This window comes from Medicago truncatula, chromosome 6 (genome assembly GCF_003473485.1).
Source record: "Medicago truncatula cultivar Jemalong A17 chromosome 6, MtrunA17r5.0-ANR, whole genome shotgun sequence".
NCBI lineage: Eukaryota > Viridiplantae > Streptophyta > Magnoliopsida > Fabales > Fabaceae > Medicago > Medicago truncatula.
This window is the reverse complement of record NC_053047.1, coordinates 18,813,554-18,834,618: the sequence shown is the minus strand read 5'-3', so window position 1 is coordinate 18,834,618 and position 21,065 is coordinate 18,813,554. Positions and strand designations below refer to the sequence as shown.

Genomic DNA, 21,065 nt, shown 5'->3' with positions numbered 1-21,065 from the left:
ACGGCCCTGTCAAAAATCAAACCCCATTCGGATTCAGGATCAGGACCTTCACCGAACACCGGTTCATCACAATCTTTCGCTTTTAGATACATGACCTCTTCATCTGGGAAGTCAAACTTGATTGGTTGATAGTCTTCAATTGGTTGATGGGCCAAATGGTCTGCCAAGATGCTACCTTTGATTGCTTTCTGGGTGCGATACACAATATCATACTCGGACAATAACATCTGCCATCGAGCAATCCTTCCAATTAAAGCTGGCTTCTCAAATATGTACTTGATAGGATCCATCTTGGATATCAACCAAGTTGTATGATTAATCATATAATGACGGAGACGCTTGGCAGCCCAGGCTAAAGCACAACAAGTTTTCTCAAGTACAGAATATCGGGACTCACAATCAATGAACTTCTTACTCAAATAGTAGATAGCGTGCTCTTTCTTTCCGGTTTCATCTTGTTGACCCAACACACAGCCCATGGAATCTTCCAGTACTGTTAAATACATGATCAAAGGTCTTCCGTCAACTGGAGGAACAAGAATTGGAGGTTCTAACAGATATTCTTTGATTTGATCAAAAGCCTTCTGACAATCAACATTCCACTTCACCCCTTGATCCTTGCGGAGTAACTTGAAAATTGGTCCACATGTGGCAGTCATGTGAGAGATAAATCTGGAGATATAATTGAGTCTCCAATAAAACCTCTGACTTGCTTCTCTGTCTTTGGAACAGGCATTTCTCTGATGGCTCTGACCTTGTCGGGATCAACTTCAATACCCTTTTGACTGATGATAAAGCCTAGGAGTTTACCAGATCTGACACCGAAAGTACATTTGGTTAGGATTCAACCGGAGCTTGTACTTTCTCAACCGCTAAAACATCTTCAACAAATACTCAACATGTTCTTCTTCTGTGCCAGACTTAATAATCATATCATCTACGTAGACTTCAATTTCTTTGTGAATCATATCATGAAAGATTTTGGTCATGCCCCTTTGGTAAGTGGCACCAGCATTTATCAAACCAAATGGCATCACCACATAGCAGAAAGCACCCCAGGGCGTGATGAAAGACGTCTTTTCTCTATCCTCAGGAGCCATCCTGATCTGATTGTAGCCGGAGAAACCGTCCATGAAGGAGAAAACCTTGCACTTAGCAGTGTTATCAACCAATACATCAATGTGAGGTAAAGGGAAATTATCCTTCGGACTAGCCTTGTTCAAGTCCCGATAATCAACACACATTCTGACTTTGCCATCTTTCTTTGGAACGGGCACTATGTTGGCCAACCATTGAGGATACTCTGATGTGACTAGGAAACCTGCATCAATCTGCTTTCGCACTTCCTCTTTGATCTTGAGGGCCATATCGGGATGAGATCTTCTCAATTTCTGCTTTACTAGAGGACACTCAGACTTCAAAGGCAGTCTGTGTTCCACAACATCAGGATCTAGACCCGGCATGTCCTTGTATGACCATGCAAATATCTCATTATACTCTCTGAGAAGCTCAATTATCCTCTTCTTGACAGATACCTCTAACAATGCCCCAATCTTGATCTCTTTTTTATCTTCCTCAGTACCCAGATTGATGATTTCTACCTCTTCTTGATGAGGTTGAATTGTCTTTCTTTCTTGTTCCAACATCCATCTGATCTCATCAGGAATCTCCTCATCATCCTCTACTATAGCCTCGTAAACCGGGACCTCAAAGTTGGGAGGAAGCATGGGGTTACTGTGTTCAACGGGCTCGCTTATGTTCAGTCTGCACATGATTCATGATTGATTTTAATGAGTAAATGCAGACCTTTGATTTTGAAATTTAAAAGAAAAAGAGAACAATTTTTTTTTGATTTTTCTATTACCATTTTTTCCAGAAAATGCAAAGAATAAATAAAAATAAAGGCCGTGACAGAAACGGCGATTTTCATTCATAATAAAAGTACTGTAAGCAAAGACAAAGCCCTACATGATTTCACTTTCGTCTTGGGCAGAACGAAAGGAGTTTTCTTAAAAGTAAAAGAAACAAAAGACAATTCAAACATATTACTTAGATCGGGGTATCACAGAAGGAATGTCCATAGCAATCCAGTTGCAGCATGCTCCTCCAGGTGTTACAAAGACAGGTGCCACTCCTCCAGGCGCATCATCGGTAATTGCATTGATCTCTGATGAATCGTGGATGAATCCGGCACTGCGGAAAGAGCCTTCGGTAGGGTCAAACTTCCCAGACCTACTGTTAAGAAAACCAACCCCTTCCTTGCGCTTGTTCTCTGGTAACTCCACTAGCTGACCCCAAACTTCGGTTTTGCCTTCCTGGATTACCCTCTGTGCGTCCTTCAACGAAGCCATACAAGTCTCAATCTTACCTACACTTCCTTCAGCAGAGAAACCTTGGAATGATGACCCATCTGAACTACTACCACCAATAACAGAGAAAGCAGACAAATTGCTGATCAAAAAGGCTGACTCGCCACTCACAGTGATGAGCTTTCCATGGCTTACAAATTTTAGCTTCTGGTGGAGAGTGGATGTCACTGCCCCAGCGTCATGAATCCATGGTCTGCCAAGCAAACAACTGAAAGAAGCCTGGATCTCCATGACTTGAAAAGTAACCTGAAACTCATGTGGGCTGACTGAGATGGGCAAATCTATCTCACCATATACTGATCTTCTGGTCCCATCAAATGCCCTCACCGTCACCTTACTGGGCCTCAAGAGAGCCTCGGAATATGTCAATTGGTCAAGGGTTGATTTGGGCATTACATTAAGAGCAGAGCCGGTGTCTATTAGAACATTGGATAAAGAGTCTGTTATGCAAAGTACAGAGATGAGTAACGCCTGATTGTGCTTCTTCCCCTCCGCTGGGAGGTCTTCATCACTGAAACTCAGACTGTTACATGCGGTCACATTCCCCACAATACTTTCAAACTGGCCCAAAGTCACATCATAATCCACAAAAGCCTGGTCCAGTACTTTCTTCAGGGCATCTCGATGAGCACCAGAGCTTGATAACAGAGACATAATGGAAATCTTTGCAGGGGTTTGTAACAACTGGTCCACAACCCTGTACTCGCTCCTCTTGATCAGCTTTAAGATTTCATCAGCATCCTCATAGTCAATCTCTTTGGGATGCTCCCCAACTCTACCTTTACCTGTGTTCTGCTCCTTTACTGTTTCTTCAATCGAGATACTAGTGCTTTTCTGAACCACAACAGGAAGAACGCGGCCGCTTCTCAAAATCTGACTACTCTCGGCAATATTGTCCACAACAGATGGTGAGGTCGTTTCACTTCCGGGTTCAAGAATTGTGCCTTCATATTTGTAAGGTACGGCTTTCTGAGAGGAAAGAGGTACAGGCCTAGGGACACAGATTACCAGAGGAGTGCCAGCGGGCTTTGTACTGTTAGCGTTTATCACAAGCGGCCTCCTAGCTCTGAATATTGGGGTGACAACACAAACACTTTTGCTCTTGATTTCCTTTGTAACCACAAGTTCCTTTTTATCTAGGAGACCTTGCACATCATTTTGGACTTGCATGCAACCACGAGGATCCACCGAACACACCTCACAACCCTCGTGATCATGACTGAAGAGAGCTACTTCACACATTTTCACATGTATCGGTACCAAAGGGGTCTTGATGTCACATGCGTAGAGAATGCAAGCATCTTCCTGACAATCTTGAATCATATTAACAACAGGCCCATGGGGAGGCAGAGGATTGTTCTGGGCAACATGATCAGGGTCGGCGAAAGTTAACTCTTTGCTATTGAGCAGTTTTTGGACCTCTTTCTTGAGGGCATAACAACGTTCCACATCGTGACCTGCTGCCCCTTGATGATAAATGATGAGATAAAACCGCAAGTGCATGGTCTTACCGAAGTAGTATAAAAGAGTATCGTTCCGACAGGGAGTAGTTCAATTTAATTAACCTTTAGAGATGATTAGAAGAGAGAAGAGATTGTAGATTGGGGGTTTTTAAACGGTTAAAAGCAATATAATAAAAGAGCCTTGGGATCGTTGGTTTCATCTAAATAACAAGTCCTTCTCAAACCGAAACCATAAGCTTATAATGTTATGTTAGACCTAATTTCTCAAAACAGTTTCTCTTAAGTTCCTCTAGCAACCAAGCCTATTTCGCTGACTTGATTACTATTGGATTTTGGTTCCTCTAACAACCAAGCCTATTTCGCTGACTTGATTGTTATTAGTTCCCTTGAAGATCGAAACTATATGTCTCAAAGATTGCAAAGCCTATTTCGCTGACTTTGCAATCCTTGTCTGAATTCACTTGTTCGAATATCAAAGCTCCACTTTCGTTTTATGAATTGATATTTGGAATAATGGACGAACAATTATCAAACCCTCCACTTTCGTTTCCACAGTTTGATAATGGTTAATCCATGTTAAGACGGTGAATTCAGATAAGAAACTAGGGTTACATAAGATTAAGGCTTAGGGCTTGGTTTGATTAGGATTATGTCATTTAGACTTATCCAACAATCCCAAGACAAGAAGAAGTCTACTCACTCATGTTCATCGTAGACATGGGGGAGAAGAGAGAAAGCATGAAAGTAAAAGACAGGAAAATAAAGGAAAGGAAAAGAACTTTATTGAAAAGCAATTGTCACTTATTGTATTCCAAGTAAAGATGAATATTTAGTGATGGCTAGCTACTCTATTTATAGTACACAATTGACTTAAAATCTAAGCAAGTATATTCCTAGAATATTCCTCGGTAGATTGTGCGCCAAAATAGAATAGCTTGGAGTCAAAGCAAAAGCAGCAAAAGGCATCTGGAGGGTGGCACGGCCGTGCCAAGGCTAGCACGGGCCGTGCCAAGCTTCTGACTTGTGGGAGATGTATTTTGTTTCCCAATCTTCATATTTTTGTGTCCAATCTGCTCCAAATCCCTTTCTTTTGCTCCAAGACTCTCTCCATCCAATATTCTTCCCTGAAATATAATAAATTGCATTTTAAAGTAAACTATTCTAAAAAGGAAATAATACTAATATAAAACTAAATAAAATCTAAATAAAACTAAACTAAAAAGCATATTAAAATAACATATAATTGACTCATCAAACTCCCCCATACTTGAATCTTTGCTTGTCCTCAAGCAAAAGGCATAAACATAGTAGCATCAACAGTTAAATCAAATGACAATTAATTAAAGCACATGTCTCCTCAAGGGCTTAAATCCCAAAATGTACACTAATCACAAACTCAAGTATTTCTTGAAATCTTTATTCTACCCAACAATCAAGTTTCAAGTGAGTGTGTGTGTGAAGTCCAACCCTTTTCTTGCTCCTGTATAAGATAGGTATAATGAGGAAACATGGTCTAATCCTAGCACTAAACTAACCAAGAAAAATTCCTTCTACAATTCATATAAGAGAGATGGGAGTTTTTGAGAATCTTTGTTCTTTTGCCAAATGCACATTTTAAGTTCTTTATTTAAGGAACAACATTTTCACGTAGGAGGTCGGAGGGCCTACCTCCTTCCCCAATCTAGATTCAATGGTATTCCTTAAAACATCGTCTTTACGTAGGAGGTCGGAGGGCCTACCTCCTTCCCCAATCTAGTTTCAACAATGCTTTTTAAAGTTTTTCTCAAGATAACAATCACCTTCACGTAGGAAGTCGGAGGGCCTACCTCCTTCCCCAATCTAGATTCAGTGATGAGATCTTGGAATTATTTGGCTTTTTGGCTTTTTATGGTCTCCCTTATACTCACTTATACTACTGGCGCTTTGAGAATTTTTAAAGGTTAATGCACCACTAAGATTAAAACGTGTTTCCTTAAATTACCTATTCATACACTTACTCAAGGGAAGCAACTTTCTGTTTTTCTCATTGAAGAACTTTATTCACTTTAAAACAAGATGTGGGTATATCAAGACGGCTTAAAACACAAGAGTTTGCTTTCATGTACAAGAATCAACAAAATAAGAGGAGACAATGAAAATTTTTGTGTCATGATGTTTTCAATAAAAATTAGCTTCTTAATCATGCCTTTTACAATAAAACAAAACAAAAGAATAAAGTTCAAGGGAGTTTGGAAACACTACGACTAAAGACACTTTATTAGGCTTCCCCCACACTTAGGAGAAGCATTGTCCTCAATGATTCAAGATAAAAGAAAAATAAAAGAAAAGGAGAGGTAGAAGAGTGAGATAGAGTTTGAAGAGATAAGGTGAAAAAGAGGAAGAGGAAAGCTCACATTTTTATTGAGGTCCATAGGGAGGGCCCTGAAGGTGTAAGTGTTGCATCATGTTCCGAAGCATTTGGTTATTTTCTTCGGATATGCGGTTGCCCCGAAGGACATCATTTCTTAGCCCAGATAATTCAACACCTTGCCTTTGTTGCTCGGTGCTTATCCTTTGTACCTCGGTTTGCATCCATGCCCATCTTTCATTGTTGTCGTTATGGTCATGGGGCTCTTCTTCATGGTGCATGTGGGCACCTTCTTCGTCACCTTGATTATGCTCTTCATGTACCTGTAATCCATCACCAACATACAACAAATTTTCCTCCACCTCGGGGTTAGTCCGAGATGGGTTAGGAAGTAGAAATAATAGTGGTATTCGAAGTTGAAGTGCATAAGTCATGGGTGGGTGAATCTTAATGAAGTTCATAGCAACAAGGGTGTCAATATTAAGTCTATTGTTGCCCTCAATTGGGTTTATCCCATCTTCCTCACCCACTCCAAACTTTCTAGCGATGAAGGTAATGATGCCACCGACTACTATCTCAGCTCTATTGTCAGGTCTAGCTCCTATGGAGGAAAGGTAGTCAAGTAGGTAGAAACAAGTATTAACGGGATTGTTACTAAGCATTGCCCAAAGCATAAAAAGTTCATCCGTCCTAGTCGTTCCTACTTCTTTTCTACCCCAAATGGTACAAGCCATGACTCTCTGGAGGTATCTAAGCACGGGGTTGTGAATGTTACTAGCCTTGTTGTTGCGAGGATTGTATTGCCTTAACCCGGTAATGCGTTTCCAAAAGAGAGCGGGGTCATAGTGTTCTGACTTCAAATTTGGATTCCAAGAGTCGTGGATGAACCCCGCATTTGCAAAGTCCATCTCTAAGCAGAAATTTTCAAGAGACATCTCGTAATCCATATTCAAAAGTCGGAAAGAGACTCTATGATCGGGGTTGTCAAAATTCACCTTATCCTTCGTAAATTCAATAGAACTTAAGAATTCATAAGTGAAATTTTCGAAGCCCTTCATAGGTCTAAGCATATCAACCCATCCTAAATTTCCTAGTAAGCCGAACACACTATCCCTTAGTCCTAGCACACTCAAAGTATAAGGATCTGGATATCGACAAGGATGTAAAGGTTTAGAGATAAGAATTTTATACCTGTCCCTTTGCTTGGTGTCCTTGAAGATTATGCCATGATTCTTGGCTTGAGTCTTCTTCTTTTGTTGTTGTCCACCGGAAGAGCTTGCTCCACCTTTCCTAGATGCCATTTATCCGGAACCTTGGTTGACCGTTTGTGTTTTGGGTGAGGGTTGGTTTTTGGGAAATGTTTTGAGTAGAAAAGGTTGGTTGGGTGATGGGGTTGGGGTTTGAGTAAGTGTTAGGAGTTGGATTGGGTGAATTGGTGAAGAATGTGTGGGGTTTTAGGTAGGTTTATGGGGGCTACGAATTTGGTAATATTTGGGAGGGATGATTGATGGGTTATGATTGAAATGGGTTTGTGATTGATTGGGTGAAGAAATTATGTGAAATGGTGAAGTTTTGGGGTGGATATGGAAGCTTTGAATTTCTATGGTTATGGAGGTTTTTTGAGAGAAGTGTAAATGGAGAGAGAGTTTGTGGTGGAGAATGAGGGAAGGAGGAGATGAAAAGGTGGGTTTATCCTTACCTGTAGTCGGGCACGGCCGTGCCAACCTTAGCACGGGCCGTGCCAACTTTCTGGAGTTTTGGCTAGTTTTGGATGGGTATGGTCTGGCACGGCCGTGCCAGTGTGAGCACGGGCCGTGCCAAGGTTCTGGACAGTGGCCTCAAAATTTTTTTCTCGTTTTCTTGAATCACCTTCGGACAATTACCTACAAAATAACTTAAAAACAAAAACGAAAGCAGTTAAATACGTGGGTTGCCTCCCACGAAGCGCTTCTTTATAGTCATTAGCTTGACGTTATAAGAAAGTGTCTTTAGAATGGATCAAAGAGGTCATGTTGTGTAGATGGCGCTAATAAGCGTTCTTTCACATTATGATCTTTAATCATATTACAAGAATAAAGGGCGGGACCTTTCATATAATTCTCCAACTCAAATCCTATCAACTCATTACTCACTTGGAAAACAATCCTACCGTTTTGAACATCTACTATAGCACCCGCAGTGGCGAGAAAGGGTCGTCCTAAGATTATAGGGCACGCATTGTCCTTATCTATGTCAAGCACCATGAAATCAGTTGGGATGTCTATCCCTTCTATCTTAACGGGGATGTCCTCGACATATCCGACAGGTTGGATATCAGAACGATCGGCTAACTTCAATGTTGTTTCGGTAGGCTTTAGCTTGCCCAACCTCAGCCTTGTAAAGAGGGGTAAGGGCAACAGACTAACACTAGCTCCTAAGTCACACAAGGCTCGGTTGAAGGTTTCATTCCCTATCATACAAGGGATGGCAAAACTTCCTGGATCTCTAAGCTTTGTAGGTGGCTTCTTGATGATTGCACTATTGTCCTTTGTCAAAGCTATTGTTTCATTATGATCTATAGCCTTTTTCTTTGAAAAAATTTCTTTTAAAAACTTGGCGTATAGAGGCATACGAGACAAAGCTTCAGCATAGGGGATTTTAACGCAAATCTTTCGAATTATGTTAAAGAGTTTAGTGAATTGAGCCTCCAAGTTGAGCTTAGTAAGCCTTAAAGGTGTTAGGGCTTTGTTTTTATCAAGCGGTTTCTCACTTTTTATCACACCATTCTTACCTAGATACCTGACACTCTCCTTCTTGACATTTTTGGCCTTAGTAACAGTCTCTTCTATCTTACTACCCCCTAGAAAAATAGCGTTGACATGGGCTTTGGGGTTTGTTTCAGGCTGACCAGGAAAGACTCCTGGTGTTTGAGAAGAGATGGCCACTTGTTGGGCCACTTGGGAGATTTGGGTCTCAAGCATTTTGGTGTGTGTGGCGATGGAATCTACCTTGGTATTGAGCTTGGAGAGAGAGTCGTTCAAAGATCCTGTTTGGTTTTTTAACTCCTGAAGTTGTTTATTTTGATTCATCATGCAATTTTCCAACAGTATTTCCAAACTAGATTTCTGAGCTACTCTCTGGTTGTTTGTATAGCCAGGTGGTGCTGTTTGCCCATAGGAACCTTGAGGATTTTTGTAAAAATTTTGATTTGGCCTCATTCCTTGGTTGTATTGAGCGTAATTCAGTTGCTCAATGTTGGCAGCACTACCTAACTGACAATCAACACCTATATGACCAGTTATACCATAGATTTCACAAGGAGGGGATGCAGAAGAAGGTGGGACAGCATTAACATTAAGTTTTTCAATTTTTTGTGTTAATGCCTCAACCTTAGCAGCAAGGTGGTTATATTCAGAGACTTCGTGTATACCTGCCTCTTTCTTAGAGGGAGTAGGAGTGGTGACGGCTCTTTCGTTGGTCCATTGGTAATGATTCTGAGCCATATCCTCAATCAAAGCATAAGCCTCCGTGTAGTTTTTGTTCATTAGAGCTCCACCTGCAGCTGCATCAACAGACATCTTAGTGGTATATGACAAGCCATTATAAAACGTGTGGACTATAAGCCACTTCTCTAGGCCATGGTGGGGACAAAGTCTAAGCATTTCCTTGAAACGCTCCCACGCCTCATAGAGAGACTCCCCATCTTTTTGATTGAAACGCGTAATTTGGTCTCTAAGCTTAGCTGTTTTGGATGGGGGGAAAAATCGGGCGAGGAATGCTCGCCTCATATCGTCCCATGAAGTAATGGAACCGACTTCTAGGGAATGGAACCAAGCGCTAGCTCTATCCCTTAAGGAAAAGGGAAAGAGATGAAGTCTTACGGCTTCTTGGTTCTCTTTTATGGTGCCACTGAGTCTGAGGAAGGAAGAAATATGGAGATTTGGATCCTCAGTGGGTGATCCAGAAAACTGGTTTTGCTGCACTAAATTGAGTAGTGCAGGCTTGATCTCGAAGTTATTACCCGCAACCGTTGGGTACACGATAATAGCTTGTGGCTCTTCCGTTGAAGGAGTAGCATACTCTTTGAGAGTACGTTCAGCCATAGCGGTATTATTTTGTGCCTCTCTCTTTTTCTTATGCAAAAATCTTTCGATCTCAGGAATAAATTCTCCGAGACTTTTACTTCTTCGCATCAGAAACCGAGAACCCAAGAAGTTAGTGGTAAAACAAAAGAAAGAAGTAGAAGAAAAGAGGAAGAGAAGAGAGTTCTAATCACAAGAAAAGAGTTAATCAAATTAGTTTACTCCCCGGCAGCGGCGCCAAAAACTTGATGAGATAAAACCGCAAGTGCACGGTCTTACCGAAGTAGTATAAAAGAGTATCGTTCCGACAGGGAGTAGTTCAATTTAATTAACCTTTAGAGATGATTAGAAGAGAGAAGAGATTGTAGATTGGGGGTTTTTAAACGGTTAAAAGCAATATAATAAAAGAGCCTTGGGATCGTTGGTTTCATCTAAATAACAAGTCCTTCTCAAACCGAAACCATAAGCTTATAATGTTATGTTAGACCTAATTTCTCAAAACAGTTTCTCTTAAGTTCCTCTAGCAACCAAGCCTATTTCGCTGACTTGATTACTATTGGATTTTGGTTCCTCTAACAACCAAGCCTATTTCGCTGACTTGATTGTTATTAGTTCCCTTGAAGATCGAAACTATATGTCTCAAAGATTGCAAAGCCTATTTCGCTGACTTTGCAATCCTTGTCTGAATTCACTTGTTCGAATATCAAAGCTCCACTTTCGTTTTATGAATTGATATTTGGAATAATGGACGAACAATTATCAAACCCTCCACTTTCGTTTCCACAGTTTGATAATGGTTAATCCATGTTAAGACGGTGAATTCAGATAAGAAACTAGGGTTACATAAGATTAAGGCTTAGGGCTTGGTTTGATTAGGATTATGTCATTTAGACTTATCCAACAATCCCAAGACAAGAAGAAGTCTACTCACTCATGTTCATCGTAGACATGGGGGAGAAGAGAGAAAGCATGAAAGTAAAAGACAGGAAAATAAAGGAAAGGAAAAGAACTTTATTGAAAAGCAATTGTCACTTATTGTATTCCAAGTAAAGATGAATATTTAGTGATGGCTAGCTACTCTATTTATAGTACACAATTGACTTAAAATCTAAGCAAGTATATTCCTAGAATATTCCTCGGTAGATTGTGCGCCAAAATAGAATAGCTTGGAGTCAAAGCAAAAGCAGCAAAAGGCATCTGGAGGGTGGCACGGCCGTGCCAAGGCTAGCACGGGCCGTGCCAAGCTTCTGACTTGTGGGAGATGTATTTTGTTTCCCAATCTTCATATTTTTGTGTCCAATCTGCTCCAAATCCCTTTCTTTTGCTCCAAGACTCTCTCCATCCAATATTCTTCCCTGAAATATAATAAATTGCATGTTAAAGTAAACTATTCTAAAAAGGAAATAATACTAATATAAAACTAAATAAAATCTAAATAAAACTAAACTAAAAAGCATATTAAAATAACATATAATTGACTCATCAATAAACACAATGAAGTTCAGGACGGTACCAGCGTGGGAGAGGATCTGGAATGCGAGGGGGTGGTAGTGTGTGAACCAGGTTTTGCGTGAGCAAGGAAGGCAGTAATGCTCCATATGTCATTGGTATGGGATCAAATTGTTGTTTTTGATTTTGCTGATTGTAGGGAGCTTGAGGACGGGGTTGTTGTTGTGGTGGGTATTGTGGCCTTTGTTGGTATGGTTGTTGGGGGTAATATGGTTGTTGAGGGAATTGTTGTGGGTTGTATGGTAGTTGATATAGTGGTGGATAGTATGGTGAAGGTCCTTGAGGTCTTGGTGGTTGATAATTTGGGTTCTGGGGAGCGGTCATTTGTGGGGTAATGTTAGCAACATAAGGATGACTAGGGTACACAGGCTGAGATCCTCCATGGGCCACCATGCCGACTTCTTGAGCATTCCTTTTTGAGTAACCATTACCAAACTTCTTGTTACCATTAGACGAACTTCCTGCAGAACCACCTGAAGAACCAGCTCCCTTACGAGCCCAATCCTCAATACGTATCCCCGTCTCTACCAGGTCGATGAATTTCTGTGATGCACAAACAATCATTTTCTCTGAATAGCAAGGACTCAGAGTCTCATAGAACATCTCGGATAATTCCCTTTCATCCAAGGGCGGACGAATCTGGGAGGCCTTCTGGATGAAGCGTTGTGCATACTCTTTGAATGATTCTTTGTCCTTTTGGGTCAAGGACTGCAACTCTTTGCGACTAGGCGCCAGATACATGTTGTATTTGTATTGTTGCATGAAAGCGTCAGCCAATTGTTCAAATGTAGTAATGCCTTTCAATCCCATAAACCAAGTATGTGCAGGACCGGTCAAACTGTCCTGGAAGCAATGAATGAGCAAAGGTACGTTGTTCCTGTAAGCTATCATCTTCGTAATATACATGGTTAGATGATTTTGTGGACACGAGTCCCCTTGGTATTTCTCAAACACAGGCATCTTGAATTTTGGGGGTATATCCACATCTGGTACCAAGCAAAGATCGTATATACTCTGGACGACTACTTCTTTACCACGCATGTTACTCATCTCTTTTTCCAAAGCCCCGAACCTCTCTTCCCAGTTAACTGCTTTGTCGTCCCCCATCACACTGTTAGAATGATAAATCTGCTCTTCCTGCTGTGGCTCAACATGCACAGTGGATCCTGCTCGAGTCATAGCAGCCTGAGGAAATAGCTGGCCCATCTGAAAAAAAGGTGAAGTATGTTGACCATGTGCGAATGGCATTTCAGTAGCACTTGGACGAAAAACCCCATTAGCTGCAAGCGGCATGCCCCAAGGGTAGCCTGGAGGCATGGAATACTGAGGAGTAGAAAAGAGACCCTGGGGGCCAAGAGGACGGAAGCCTGAGTTACCCATAGTTGCCATATTACCAGAAGAAAAATCAGTCATCAGAGGCTGGGTGAGGCCGATAGTTGTAGTAGTAGTCGGAGATGGTTGCGGGGGACCCTCAGGTGCAGCTGTGACGACCACAACAGGAGTTGAATTGGAGATTGCTGCTTGCTCTCTCTCAGCCATCATAGTTTCCATCATAAGTGCCATTCTTTCCATCTCTCCCTTGAGGTTAACTAGTTCCTCTCTGAGCTGAGCGTTTTCCTGTTCTGCTGCTAACATCCTCTTCTTGATATGAGCTCGAGTGTTGTGAATGCGAGTGGGTTTGTACTGAATACGCCGGGCCACTTTGCTTTTCTGAGGCAGAAATGAGGAGAGTATGAGACTTGATTTGGACACTTTTTATGAATGCAATATGATGCATGATATGCTATATGCCAAAATATGCAATTTTTATATATATATATATTTTTTTTATTTTTATTGAAGGACCTATAGAAGCAATTTTGTAAACATACCAACCTAAACAAATCATAAAAAAACAAAGTTGATTACAAGATAATTCCCTTTCTAACAACAAAGCCAAGTGTAACACCCCGTTTTCCCAATATACAAATTTCTTAAACAATTATCAGAGTAAAAACCATAAACGGGATATCACATAGAAACGTAATCCAAAACAGTTAAATAATGATTTAACCTTCACAAATATCTTTAACATAGCAGCGGAAAATCATAAACATAAATCATAAACGTTTTCGGCACGCAGGCCCAATAAGTATCTCAAAAGAGTTTATCAAAACATAAGCAGTTCACGTAAAAGAATGAAGCATGTTATAGCATTAAACCCCATCCCGTTACGTATCAGAGCGACCTAGACGACACAGTGAAGGCAAGGCCAACTCACGAAGCAACTGCACACTAAGCACGATCACCTGCAAGTTACCCATACGAAGGGCAACATTTTCAAGCAGAAGGGGTGAGATTTCATAATAAAATAACATTAATCAATGTAATTGTGAATCATAAATTAACATCAATCATTCCATTATTAACTTTGCATAAATGCTAAACAGTTATCACGTAATCACATATCCAATCATTATAAACAACATAACATAATCAAATAACACTTATCACATAATCACATATCCATTCATTATCAACAAGGCATCTTAATCATGACAATGTGACAATGCTCCTAGACTCCTTATATGCATGTGGTACCAATCGTCATCATAAGTATTAATATACTTTAATCGTGCGGAGGACAAAGCTCCTATAAAACGTGCGGAGGACAAAGCTCCTAATTTTCGTGGTGAGGACTAAGCTCAATGATATGCTATGCATGGACACATATGAACAAAACATCATAATCATCGTAATCATGTGCATTCAATAACTTGATGCAAAACGTCATCATTTTCCTTATATTCATATATAAACATTGCATACTCAGTTAAATAACAGCAGCAGCATAGTCAAGTCGCATAACAGCAAGGAGATATCAATATATCAACAACAATTTACTAGAATCATAATCATTTCAATTATATCTTACATATTGCATAATACCTTAATCATGCTCAAATAATATCAACTTAACTCAATAGCTTTACAGACTGCATTAAACGTTATCATAAGGTTTCATTACCAATTAGGGGTTCACTCTGGACCAAAAAGTGCGACACAGATCGCACAAACACATAATCAAGTTCATCCTGGTTGTACTCGCGAGGCGAGAGTACTTACTCGCCATGGCGAGCACCACTCAACTCACAAACTAAGCTTGTTCTAGGTTCCCTCTGATCCTACATTCATTCCTAATCAATACTAGGTAAGTTCAGGTACTCAAAGGCATACAAGATTCAACTAAAAAGGTCGAAACACGAAATATGACATGCACTCTGCCTAAGCTCGCGAGGCGAGGAAGGTTGCTCGCCATGGCGAGTTGCACCAAACAACTCGCGAGGCGAAGAAAAGGGGCTCGCGTGGCGAGCGATGAAGTTCACCACTCGCGAGGCGAGGATCATCACTCGCCGTGGCGAGCGATGAACAGAAGCACGGGCAGACTAGGGTTTTTCTCAAAAATCCATCACACAACATGGTTCAAAGCCTAATTTTGATTCCAGAATTCATCCTAAACATATTCTAAGGTTATAGGACGGTTCTTACATCAATCTAAACAAGTTTTACCGTTTGATCATCAATTTTTAGGGTTTTAACCTAATTCCAAAACTTTTCTAAATCAATCCTAACTTGGTCAACTAATCATCAGAATTACAGTAATTAACATTATTGAATTATTAGTCTCACCCTTACCTGGTTATGAAGAAATCGCAGCACTCTACCTTGGTTCCTCTAGACTTGGCTTTTTCTCCCTTTTCCAAAAGTTTTCACGTACAATGAGTTTCTAAAATATTAGGTCTTCTCCTATTTATACCTCTTTCTAATAACTTATCTTATCTCACTTTCTCCCCCAAAACTATCTAAAATATCAAAACAGCCCTCAACTAAATATTTTTCAAATCTTTATCTTATTTAACAATAAAATAAATTCTATAATCTTATCAATTCCTCCAAAACTCATAACCTAACACGTCATCAATCAAATCACCAAAATCACCACAATTTATCAAAACATATCAAAATCATACATATATTATATAAATATAATATAATCACTTAAACTCGATTAAATAACTATTAAACGAAAGTGGGCGTTACAACTCTCCCCCACTTAAAGGATTTTCGTCCTCGAAAATTTACCTCAAGCAAACAACTCTGGATAAGACTCCAGCATCTTACTCTCAAGCTCCCACGTCAAGCTTTCACCAGTCGCTCCCGACCAAACGACTCTCACGAGAGGTATCTCCTTGCCTCTCAACGTCTTCACTTTACGATCATCAATCCTTACCGGTAAAGTCTCTACCGTAAGGTTGTCTCTAACTTGCACATCGTCGCTTTGGATTACATGAGATGGATCCGGAACATACTTTCGAAGTTGCGACACATGGAAAACGTTGTGCAAATTCGAAAGATGTGGCGGTAAACCCACTCGGTAAGCCACCGTTCCAACTCTTTCCAATATCTGATACGGACCAATGAACTTCGGGGTCAACTTCTTTGACTTCAAAGCACGTCCTACACCGGTCATAGGAGTGACTCTCAAAAACACATGGTCTCCTTCCTGAAATTCAAGATCTTTTCTACGCTTATCATGATAACTCTTTTGTCGACTCTGCGACGCCTTCATTTTCTCTTGGATCATCTGAACTTTCTCAGTAGTTTGCTGAACAATCTCTGGTCCTAAGACCACTCTTTCTCCTGATTCAAACCAACACAACGGAGTTCTGCATCTCCGACCATACAAAGCTTCGAACGGTGCCATTCCAATACTAGAATGATAACTATTATTATATGTGAACTCGATCAACGGAAGATGACTATCCCAAGTTCCTCCTTGCTCAAGAACACAAATTCTCAACAAATCCTCTAGCGACTGAATTGTCCTCTCCGACTGACCATCTGTCTGTGGATGATACGCCGAACTCAATCTCAACTTCGAACCCAATGCCTCTTGCAAACTTTTCCAAAATCTAGAAGTAAATCTTGGATCTCTATCTGATACAATGCTCGAAGGAACACCATGCAACTTCACAATCTCTTTGATGTAAATCTCTGCCAACTGGGCAACAGGGAAACTAATATTAATAGGTAGGAAATGAGCTGACTTCGTCAACCTATCAACAATAACCCAAATTGCGTCGCTCCCTCTCGGAGTATTCGGCAAACTCGTCACAAAATCCATCGATATACTATCCCATTTCCATTCTGGCACGTCTAAAGGTACCATCATTCCAGCAGGTTTCTGATGCTCAACTTTCGACTTCTGACAAACTAAACAGGAATACACAAACTGTGCCACATCTCGTTTCAAACCAGACCACCAGAAAATCTTCTTTAGATCATGATACATCTTCGTAGCTCCCGGATGAATACTCAAGCTACTTCTATGACTCTCTTCAAGAATCATCTTCTTAATCTCTTCATTGTCTGGGATACAAATTCTTCCTCGGAATCTCAACACACCTTGATCATCGATTTTAAAATCACTGTCTTCAGTCTGATCTCTAGCAATCAACAAGTCCACAAACTTTACATCAACTTTCTGTGCTTCCTTGATACCTTTCAGAAATTCACTATCAATCTTCAGCATACCCAGTTTCACACTCTGAGGTGACCATTCGCAAACCAAACTCATATCTCTAAACTGTTCAAGCAATTCGAACTCTCTGACCATCATGGCGGACATATGCAATGTCTTCCTACTCAAGGCATCTGCAACAACATTAGCTTTACCTGGATGATAATTCAAACCAAAGTCATAATCCTTCAACAATTCGAGCCATCTTCGCTGTCTCATATTCAATTCCTTCTGATCGAACAAATACTTCAAACTCTTGTGATCACTAAACACTTCAAATCTCGAACCATACAAGTAATGTCTCCATATCTTCAATACAAAGACTACGGCCGCCAACTCGAGATCATGCGTAGGATAATTCTTCTCATGAACTCTCAACTGTCTTGAAGCATAAGCTACCACTTTACCTTCTTGCATAAGTACACCTCCTAAACCCAACTTGGACGCATCACAATAAACCACAAAAGGTTCATCTGACTTCGGCAAAATTAACACTGGAGCAGTCGTCAACCGTTTCTTCAATTCACCGAAACTTTTCTCACAATGAACGTCCCACACAAAAGTTTTACCTTTACAAGTCAACTGCGTTAGCGGAAGAGCTAACTTAGAAAACCCTTCAATAAACCTTCTATAGTAACCAGCTAAACCCAAGAAACTTCTAATCTCAGTAACGGACTTTGGAGTCTCCCACCGTGATACCGCTTCAACTTTAGACGGATCCACTGCAATACCATCACCAGAAATAACATGGCCTAGAAAACTCACTTCTTTCAACCAGAATTCACACTTAGACAATTTAGCATAAAGCTTCTTCTCTTTCAACACTTGTAAGACAATCTTCAGATGCTCAGCATGTTCTTCTTCAGTCTTGGAGTAGATCAAAATATCGTCGATAAACACAACTACGAACCGATCCAAAAATGCATGGAAGATGCGATTCATATACTCCATAAACACTCCAGGTGCATTGGTCACACCGAAGGGCATAACTTTATATTCATAGTGACCATAACGCGTTCTGAAAGCCGTCTTCTGCATATCTTCGTCTTTTACTTTAATCTGGTGATAGCCTGATCTCAAATCAATCTTGCTGAAAACTCGTGCACCCACTAGCTGATCCATCAAATCATCAATTCTCGGAAGTGGATACCTATTCTTGATAGTTACCTTGTTCAACTGCCGATAATCAATACACAACCGCATACTACCATCTTTCTTCTTTACTAGCAAAACCGGCGCTCCCCAAGGTGAAACACTTGGTCTAACAAACTTCTTCTCAAGCAAGTCTTCCAACTGTTTCTTCAACTCAGATAACTCAGAAGCAGACATACGATAAGGTGCCATCGAGACCGGCTTCGTTCCAGGAACAAGATCAATAGAAAACTCAACTTCTCTCTCTGGAGGCACATCAGGAATCTCATCTGGAAAAACTTCAGGAAATTCACACACCACCGGTAACCTGTCAATCACTGCTTGATTCTCAATAGATATAGTAGCCATTAACGAAAACATCAAGATACCGTCGCGTTCCAGTTGCTTCAGCTGCTTAGTAGATAAAAACTCTGCACCACTTTCCTCTTCGACGGAAGAGAAATGTACTGACTTGCTAAAACAATTAATAAGAACGTGGTTGTACTCTAACCAGTTCATACCCAGAATCACATCCATACCACTCAAAGGTAGACAAACTAAATCCATTTCAAAATCACGACCAAACATAGACAAAGGACATTTCAAACATACGAGAGAAGTAGTCACCGAACCCTTAGCTGGAGTTTCGACAACCATCTCTCCATTCATATCAGACAAATCAAGACCCAAAGCAGAAACACAATCGAAAGCAATAAAACAATGCGTAGCACCAGTATCAATAATAGCAACTAAAGGAGTATTATTAATATAGCAAGTACCTCTGATCAAACGATCCTCATTCTCTGTCTGAGTCCCAGTCAAAGCAAAGACCCTACCAGTAGTTGGCGCCCTCTTAGGCTGAGTACACTGTGAACTAATGTGACCCTCTCCATTGCAATTAAAGCACACAATGTCTGTACGATTGCAATCAGCTACAACATGACCTTTCTTGCCACACCGGACACACTTCTTGATTTCCTCAGGGCAGACGTTGCTTTTGTGGCCTTTCTCACCACAATTGAAACACACAATCTCTGCAGCATCCTTCTTCTTAGGCCGCCTAACATCGACCATCTTCTGTTTCCCTTTGTCAGCGGGGGCACTGTACGGCTTAGGACGACTCTGCTGTCCCTTGCCCTTCCTCTCATTCACTACCTTGTAGTGAGCCTTGGTATCCTCCTCATAGATCCTGCAGCTATTAACCAAGTCCTGAAAAACTCTCAGCTGTTGGTATCCAATCGCCCTCTTGATGTCGGGCCTCAAACCGTTCTCGAACTTGATGCATCTCGAGAACTCAGCATTCTCTGCAGTATAGTGCGGATAGAACTTAGACAGCTCCACGAACTTGGCAGCATACTCTGTCACGGACATATTTCCTTGCTTCAGCTCAAGGAATTCGATCTCTTTCTTCCCGCGAACATCTTCCAGAAAGTATCTTCTCAGGAACTCTCTCCTGAAAACAGCCCAAGTCACAACAGCTCCTTCCTGCTCGAGGGTAGGCAGAATAGCAACCCACCAGTCATCAGCTTCATCGGCCAGCTGATGAGTACCAAACCGCACCTTCTGATCTTCAGTGCACTGCATAACTCGGAAAATCCTCTCAATCTCCTTAAGCCACGTCTGGGCTCCATCAGGGTCATAACGTCCTTTGAAAGTCGGAGGGTTCTTCTTCATGAACGTCTCCAACATCCTAGCTTCAGCATTTGCACCAGCATTCACGTTAGGTTGTTGTCCCACAGCTTGGGCAACAGCTTGTAGAGCAGCAGCTAACGCAGCATCATTCCTTCCAGCCATTTCGGATATTCTACAAAAGTAGCAACAATCAACATAAGATAGTAATATAAATATTACTAAGACTCGACACGACTCTCTAATTGACCGGACGGATCGACCTGCTCTGATACCAATTGTAACACCCCGTTTTCCCAATATACAAATTTCTTAAACAATTATCAGAGTAAAAACCATAAACGGGATATCACATAGAAACGTAATCCAAAACAGTTAAATAATGATTTAACCTTCACAAATATCTTTAACATAGCAGCGGAAAATCATAAACATAAATCATAAACGTTTTCGGCACGCAGGCCCAATAAGTATCTCAAAAGAGTTTATCAAAACATAAGCAGTTCACGTAAAAGAATGAAGCATGTTATAGCATTAAACCCCATCCCGTTACGTATCAGAGCGACCTAGACGACACAGTGAAGGCAAGGCCAACTCACGAAGCAACTGCACACTAAGCACGATCACCTGCAAGTTACCCATACGAAGGGCAACATTTTCAAGCAGAAGGGGTGAGATTTCATAATAAAATAACATTAATCAATGTAATTGTGAATCATAAATTAACATCAATCATTCCATTATTAACTTTGCATAAATGCTAAACAGTTATCACGTAATCACATATCCAATCATTATAAACAACATAACATAATCAAATAACACTTATCACATAATCACATATCCATTCATTATCAACAAGGCATCTTAATCATGACAATGTGACAATGCTCCTAGACTCCTTATATGCATGTGGTACCAATCGTCATCATAAGTATTAATATACTTTAATCGTGCGGAGGACAAAGCTCCTATAAAACGTGCGGAGGACAAAGC

General features: G+C 40.7%; 2 protein-coding genes and 1 non-coding gene across 3 annotated transcripts; 1 reads left to right on the top strand and 2 right to left on the bottom strand.

The window, feature by feature from the left end:
- Window positions 1-655: 655 nt before the first annotated feature.
- On the bottom strand, window positions 656-3,872 carry LOC120576016 (uncharacterized). Its single transcript, XM_039826972.1, has 4 exons — window positions 2,050-3,872; window positions 1,401-1,764; window positions 895-1,331; window positions 656-785 (listed from the first exon to the last, which is right to left on the bottom strand). Exons 1-4 carry the CDS (start codon window positions 3,870-3,872, stop codon window positions 656-658), a joined length of 2,754 nt encoding a protein of 917 aa, XP_039682906.1.
- A 5,919-nt stretch (window positions 3,873-9,791) lies between these two features.
- On the top strand, window positions 9,792-9,898 carry LOC112417664 (small nucleolar RNA R71). The gene has a single exon (XR_003008256.1). It is a non-coding gene; the product is annotated as a small nucleolar RNA R71 (small nucleolar RNA).
- A 1,824-nt stretch (window positions 9,899-11,722) lies between these two features.
- Window positions 11,723-13,384, bottom strand: LOC120576015 (uncharacterized). Its single transcript, XM_039826971.1, has one exon. The coding sequence runs from the start codon at window positions 13,382-13,384 to the stop codon at window positions 11,723-11,725; it is 1,662 nt and encodes a 553-aa protein (XP_039682905.1).
- Window positions 13,385-21,065: the final 7,681 nt, after the last annotated feature.

Excerpts from the sequence above, each read along its gene's own strand:
- LOC120576016 (XM_039826972.1), bottom strand. The coding sequence starts at position 3,872 with ATGCACTTGCGGTTTTATCTCATCATTTATCATCAAGGGGCAGCAGGT. Across the intron at positions 1,765-2,049 it reads TCTGTGATACCCCGATCTAA|ACTGAACATAAGCGAGCCCG; the intron begins GTAATATGTTTG and ends AATCATGTGCAG. Across the intron at positions 1,332-1,400 it reads TGAAGTCTGAGTGTCCTCTA|ATTGATGCAGGTTTCCTAGT; the intron begins GTAAAGCAGAAA and ends GTGCGAAAGCAG.
- LOC120576015 (XM_039826971.1), bottom strand. The coding sequence starts at position 13,384 with ATGTTAGCAGCAGAACAGGAAAACGCTCAGCTCAGAGAGGAACTAGTT.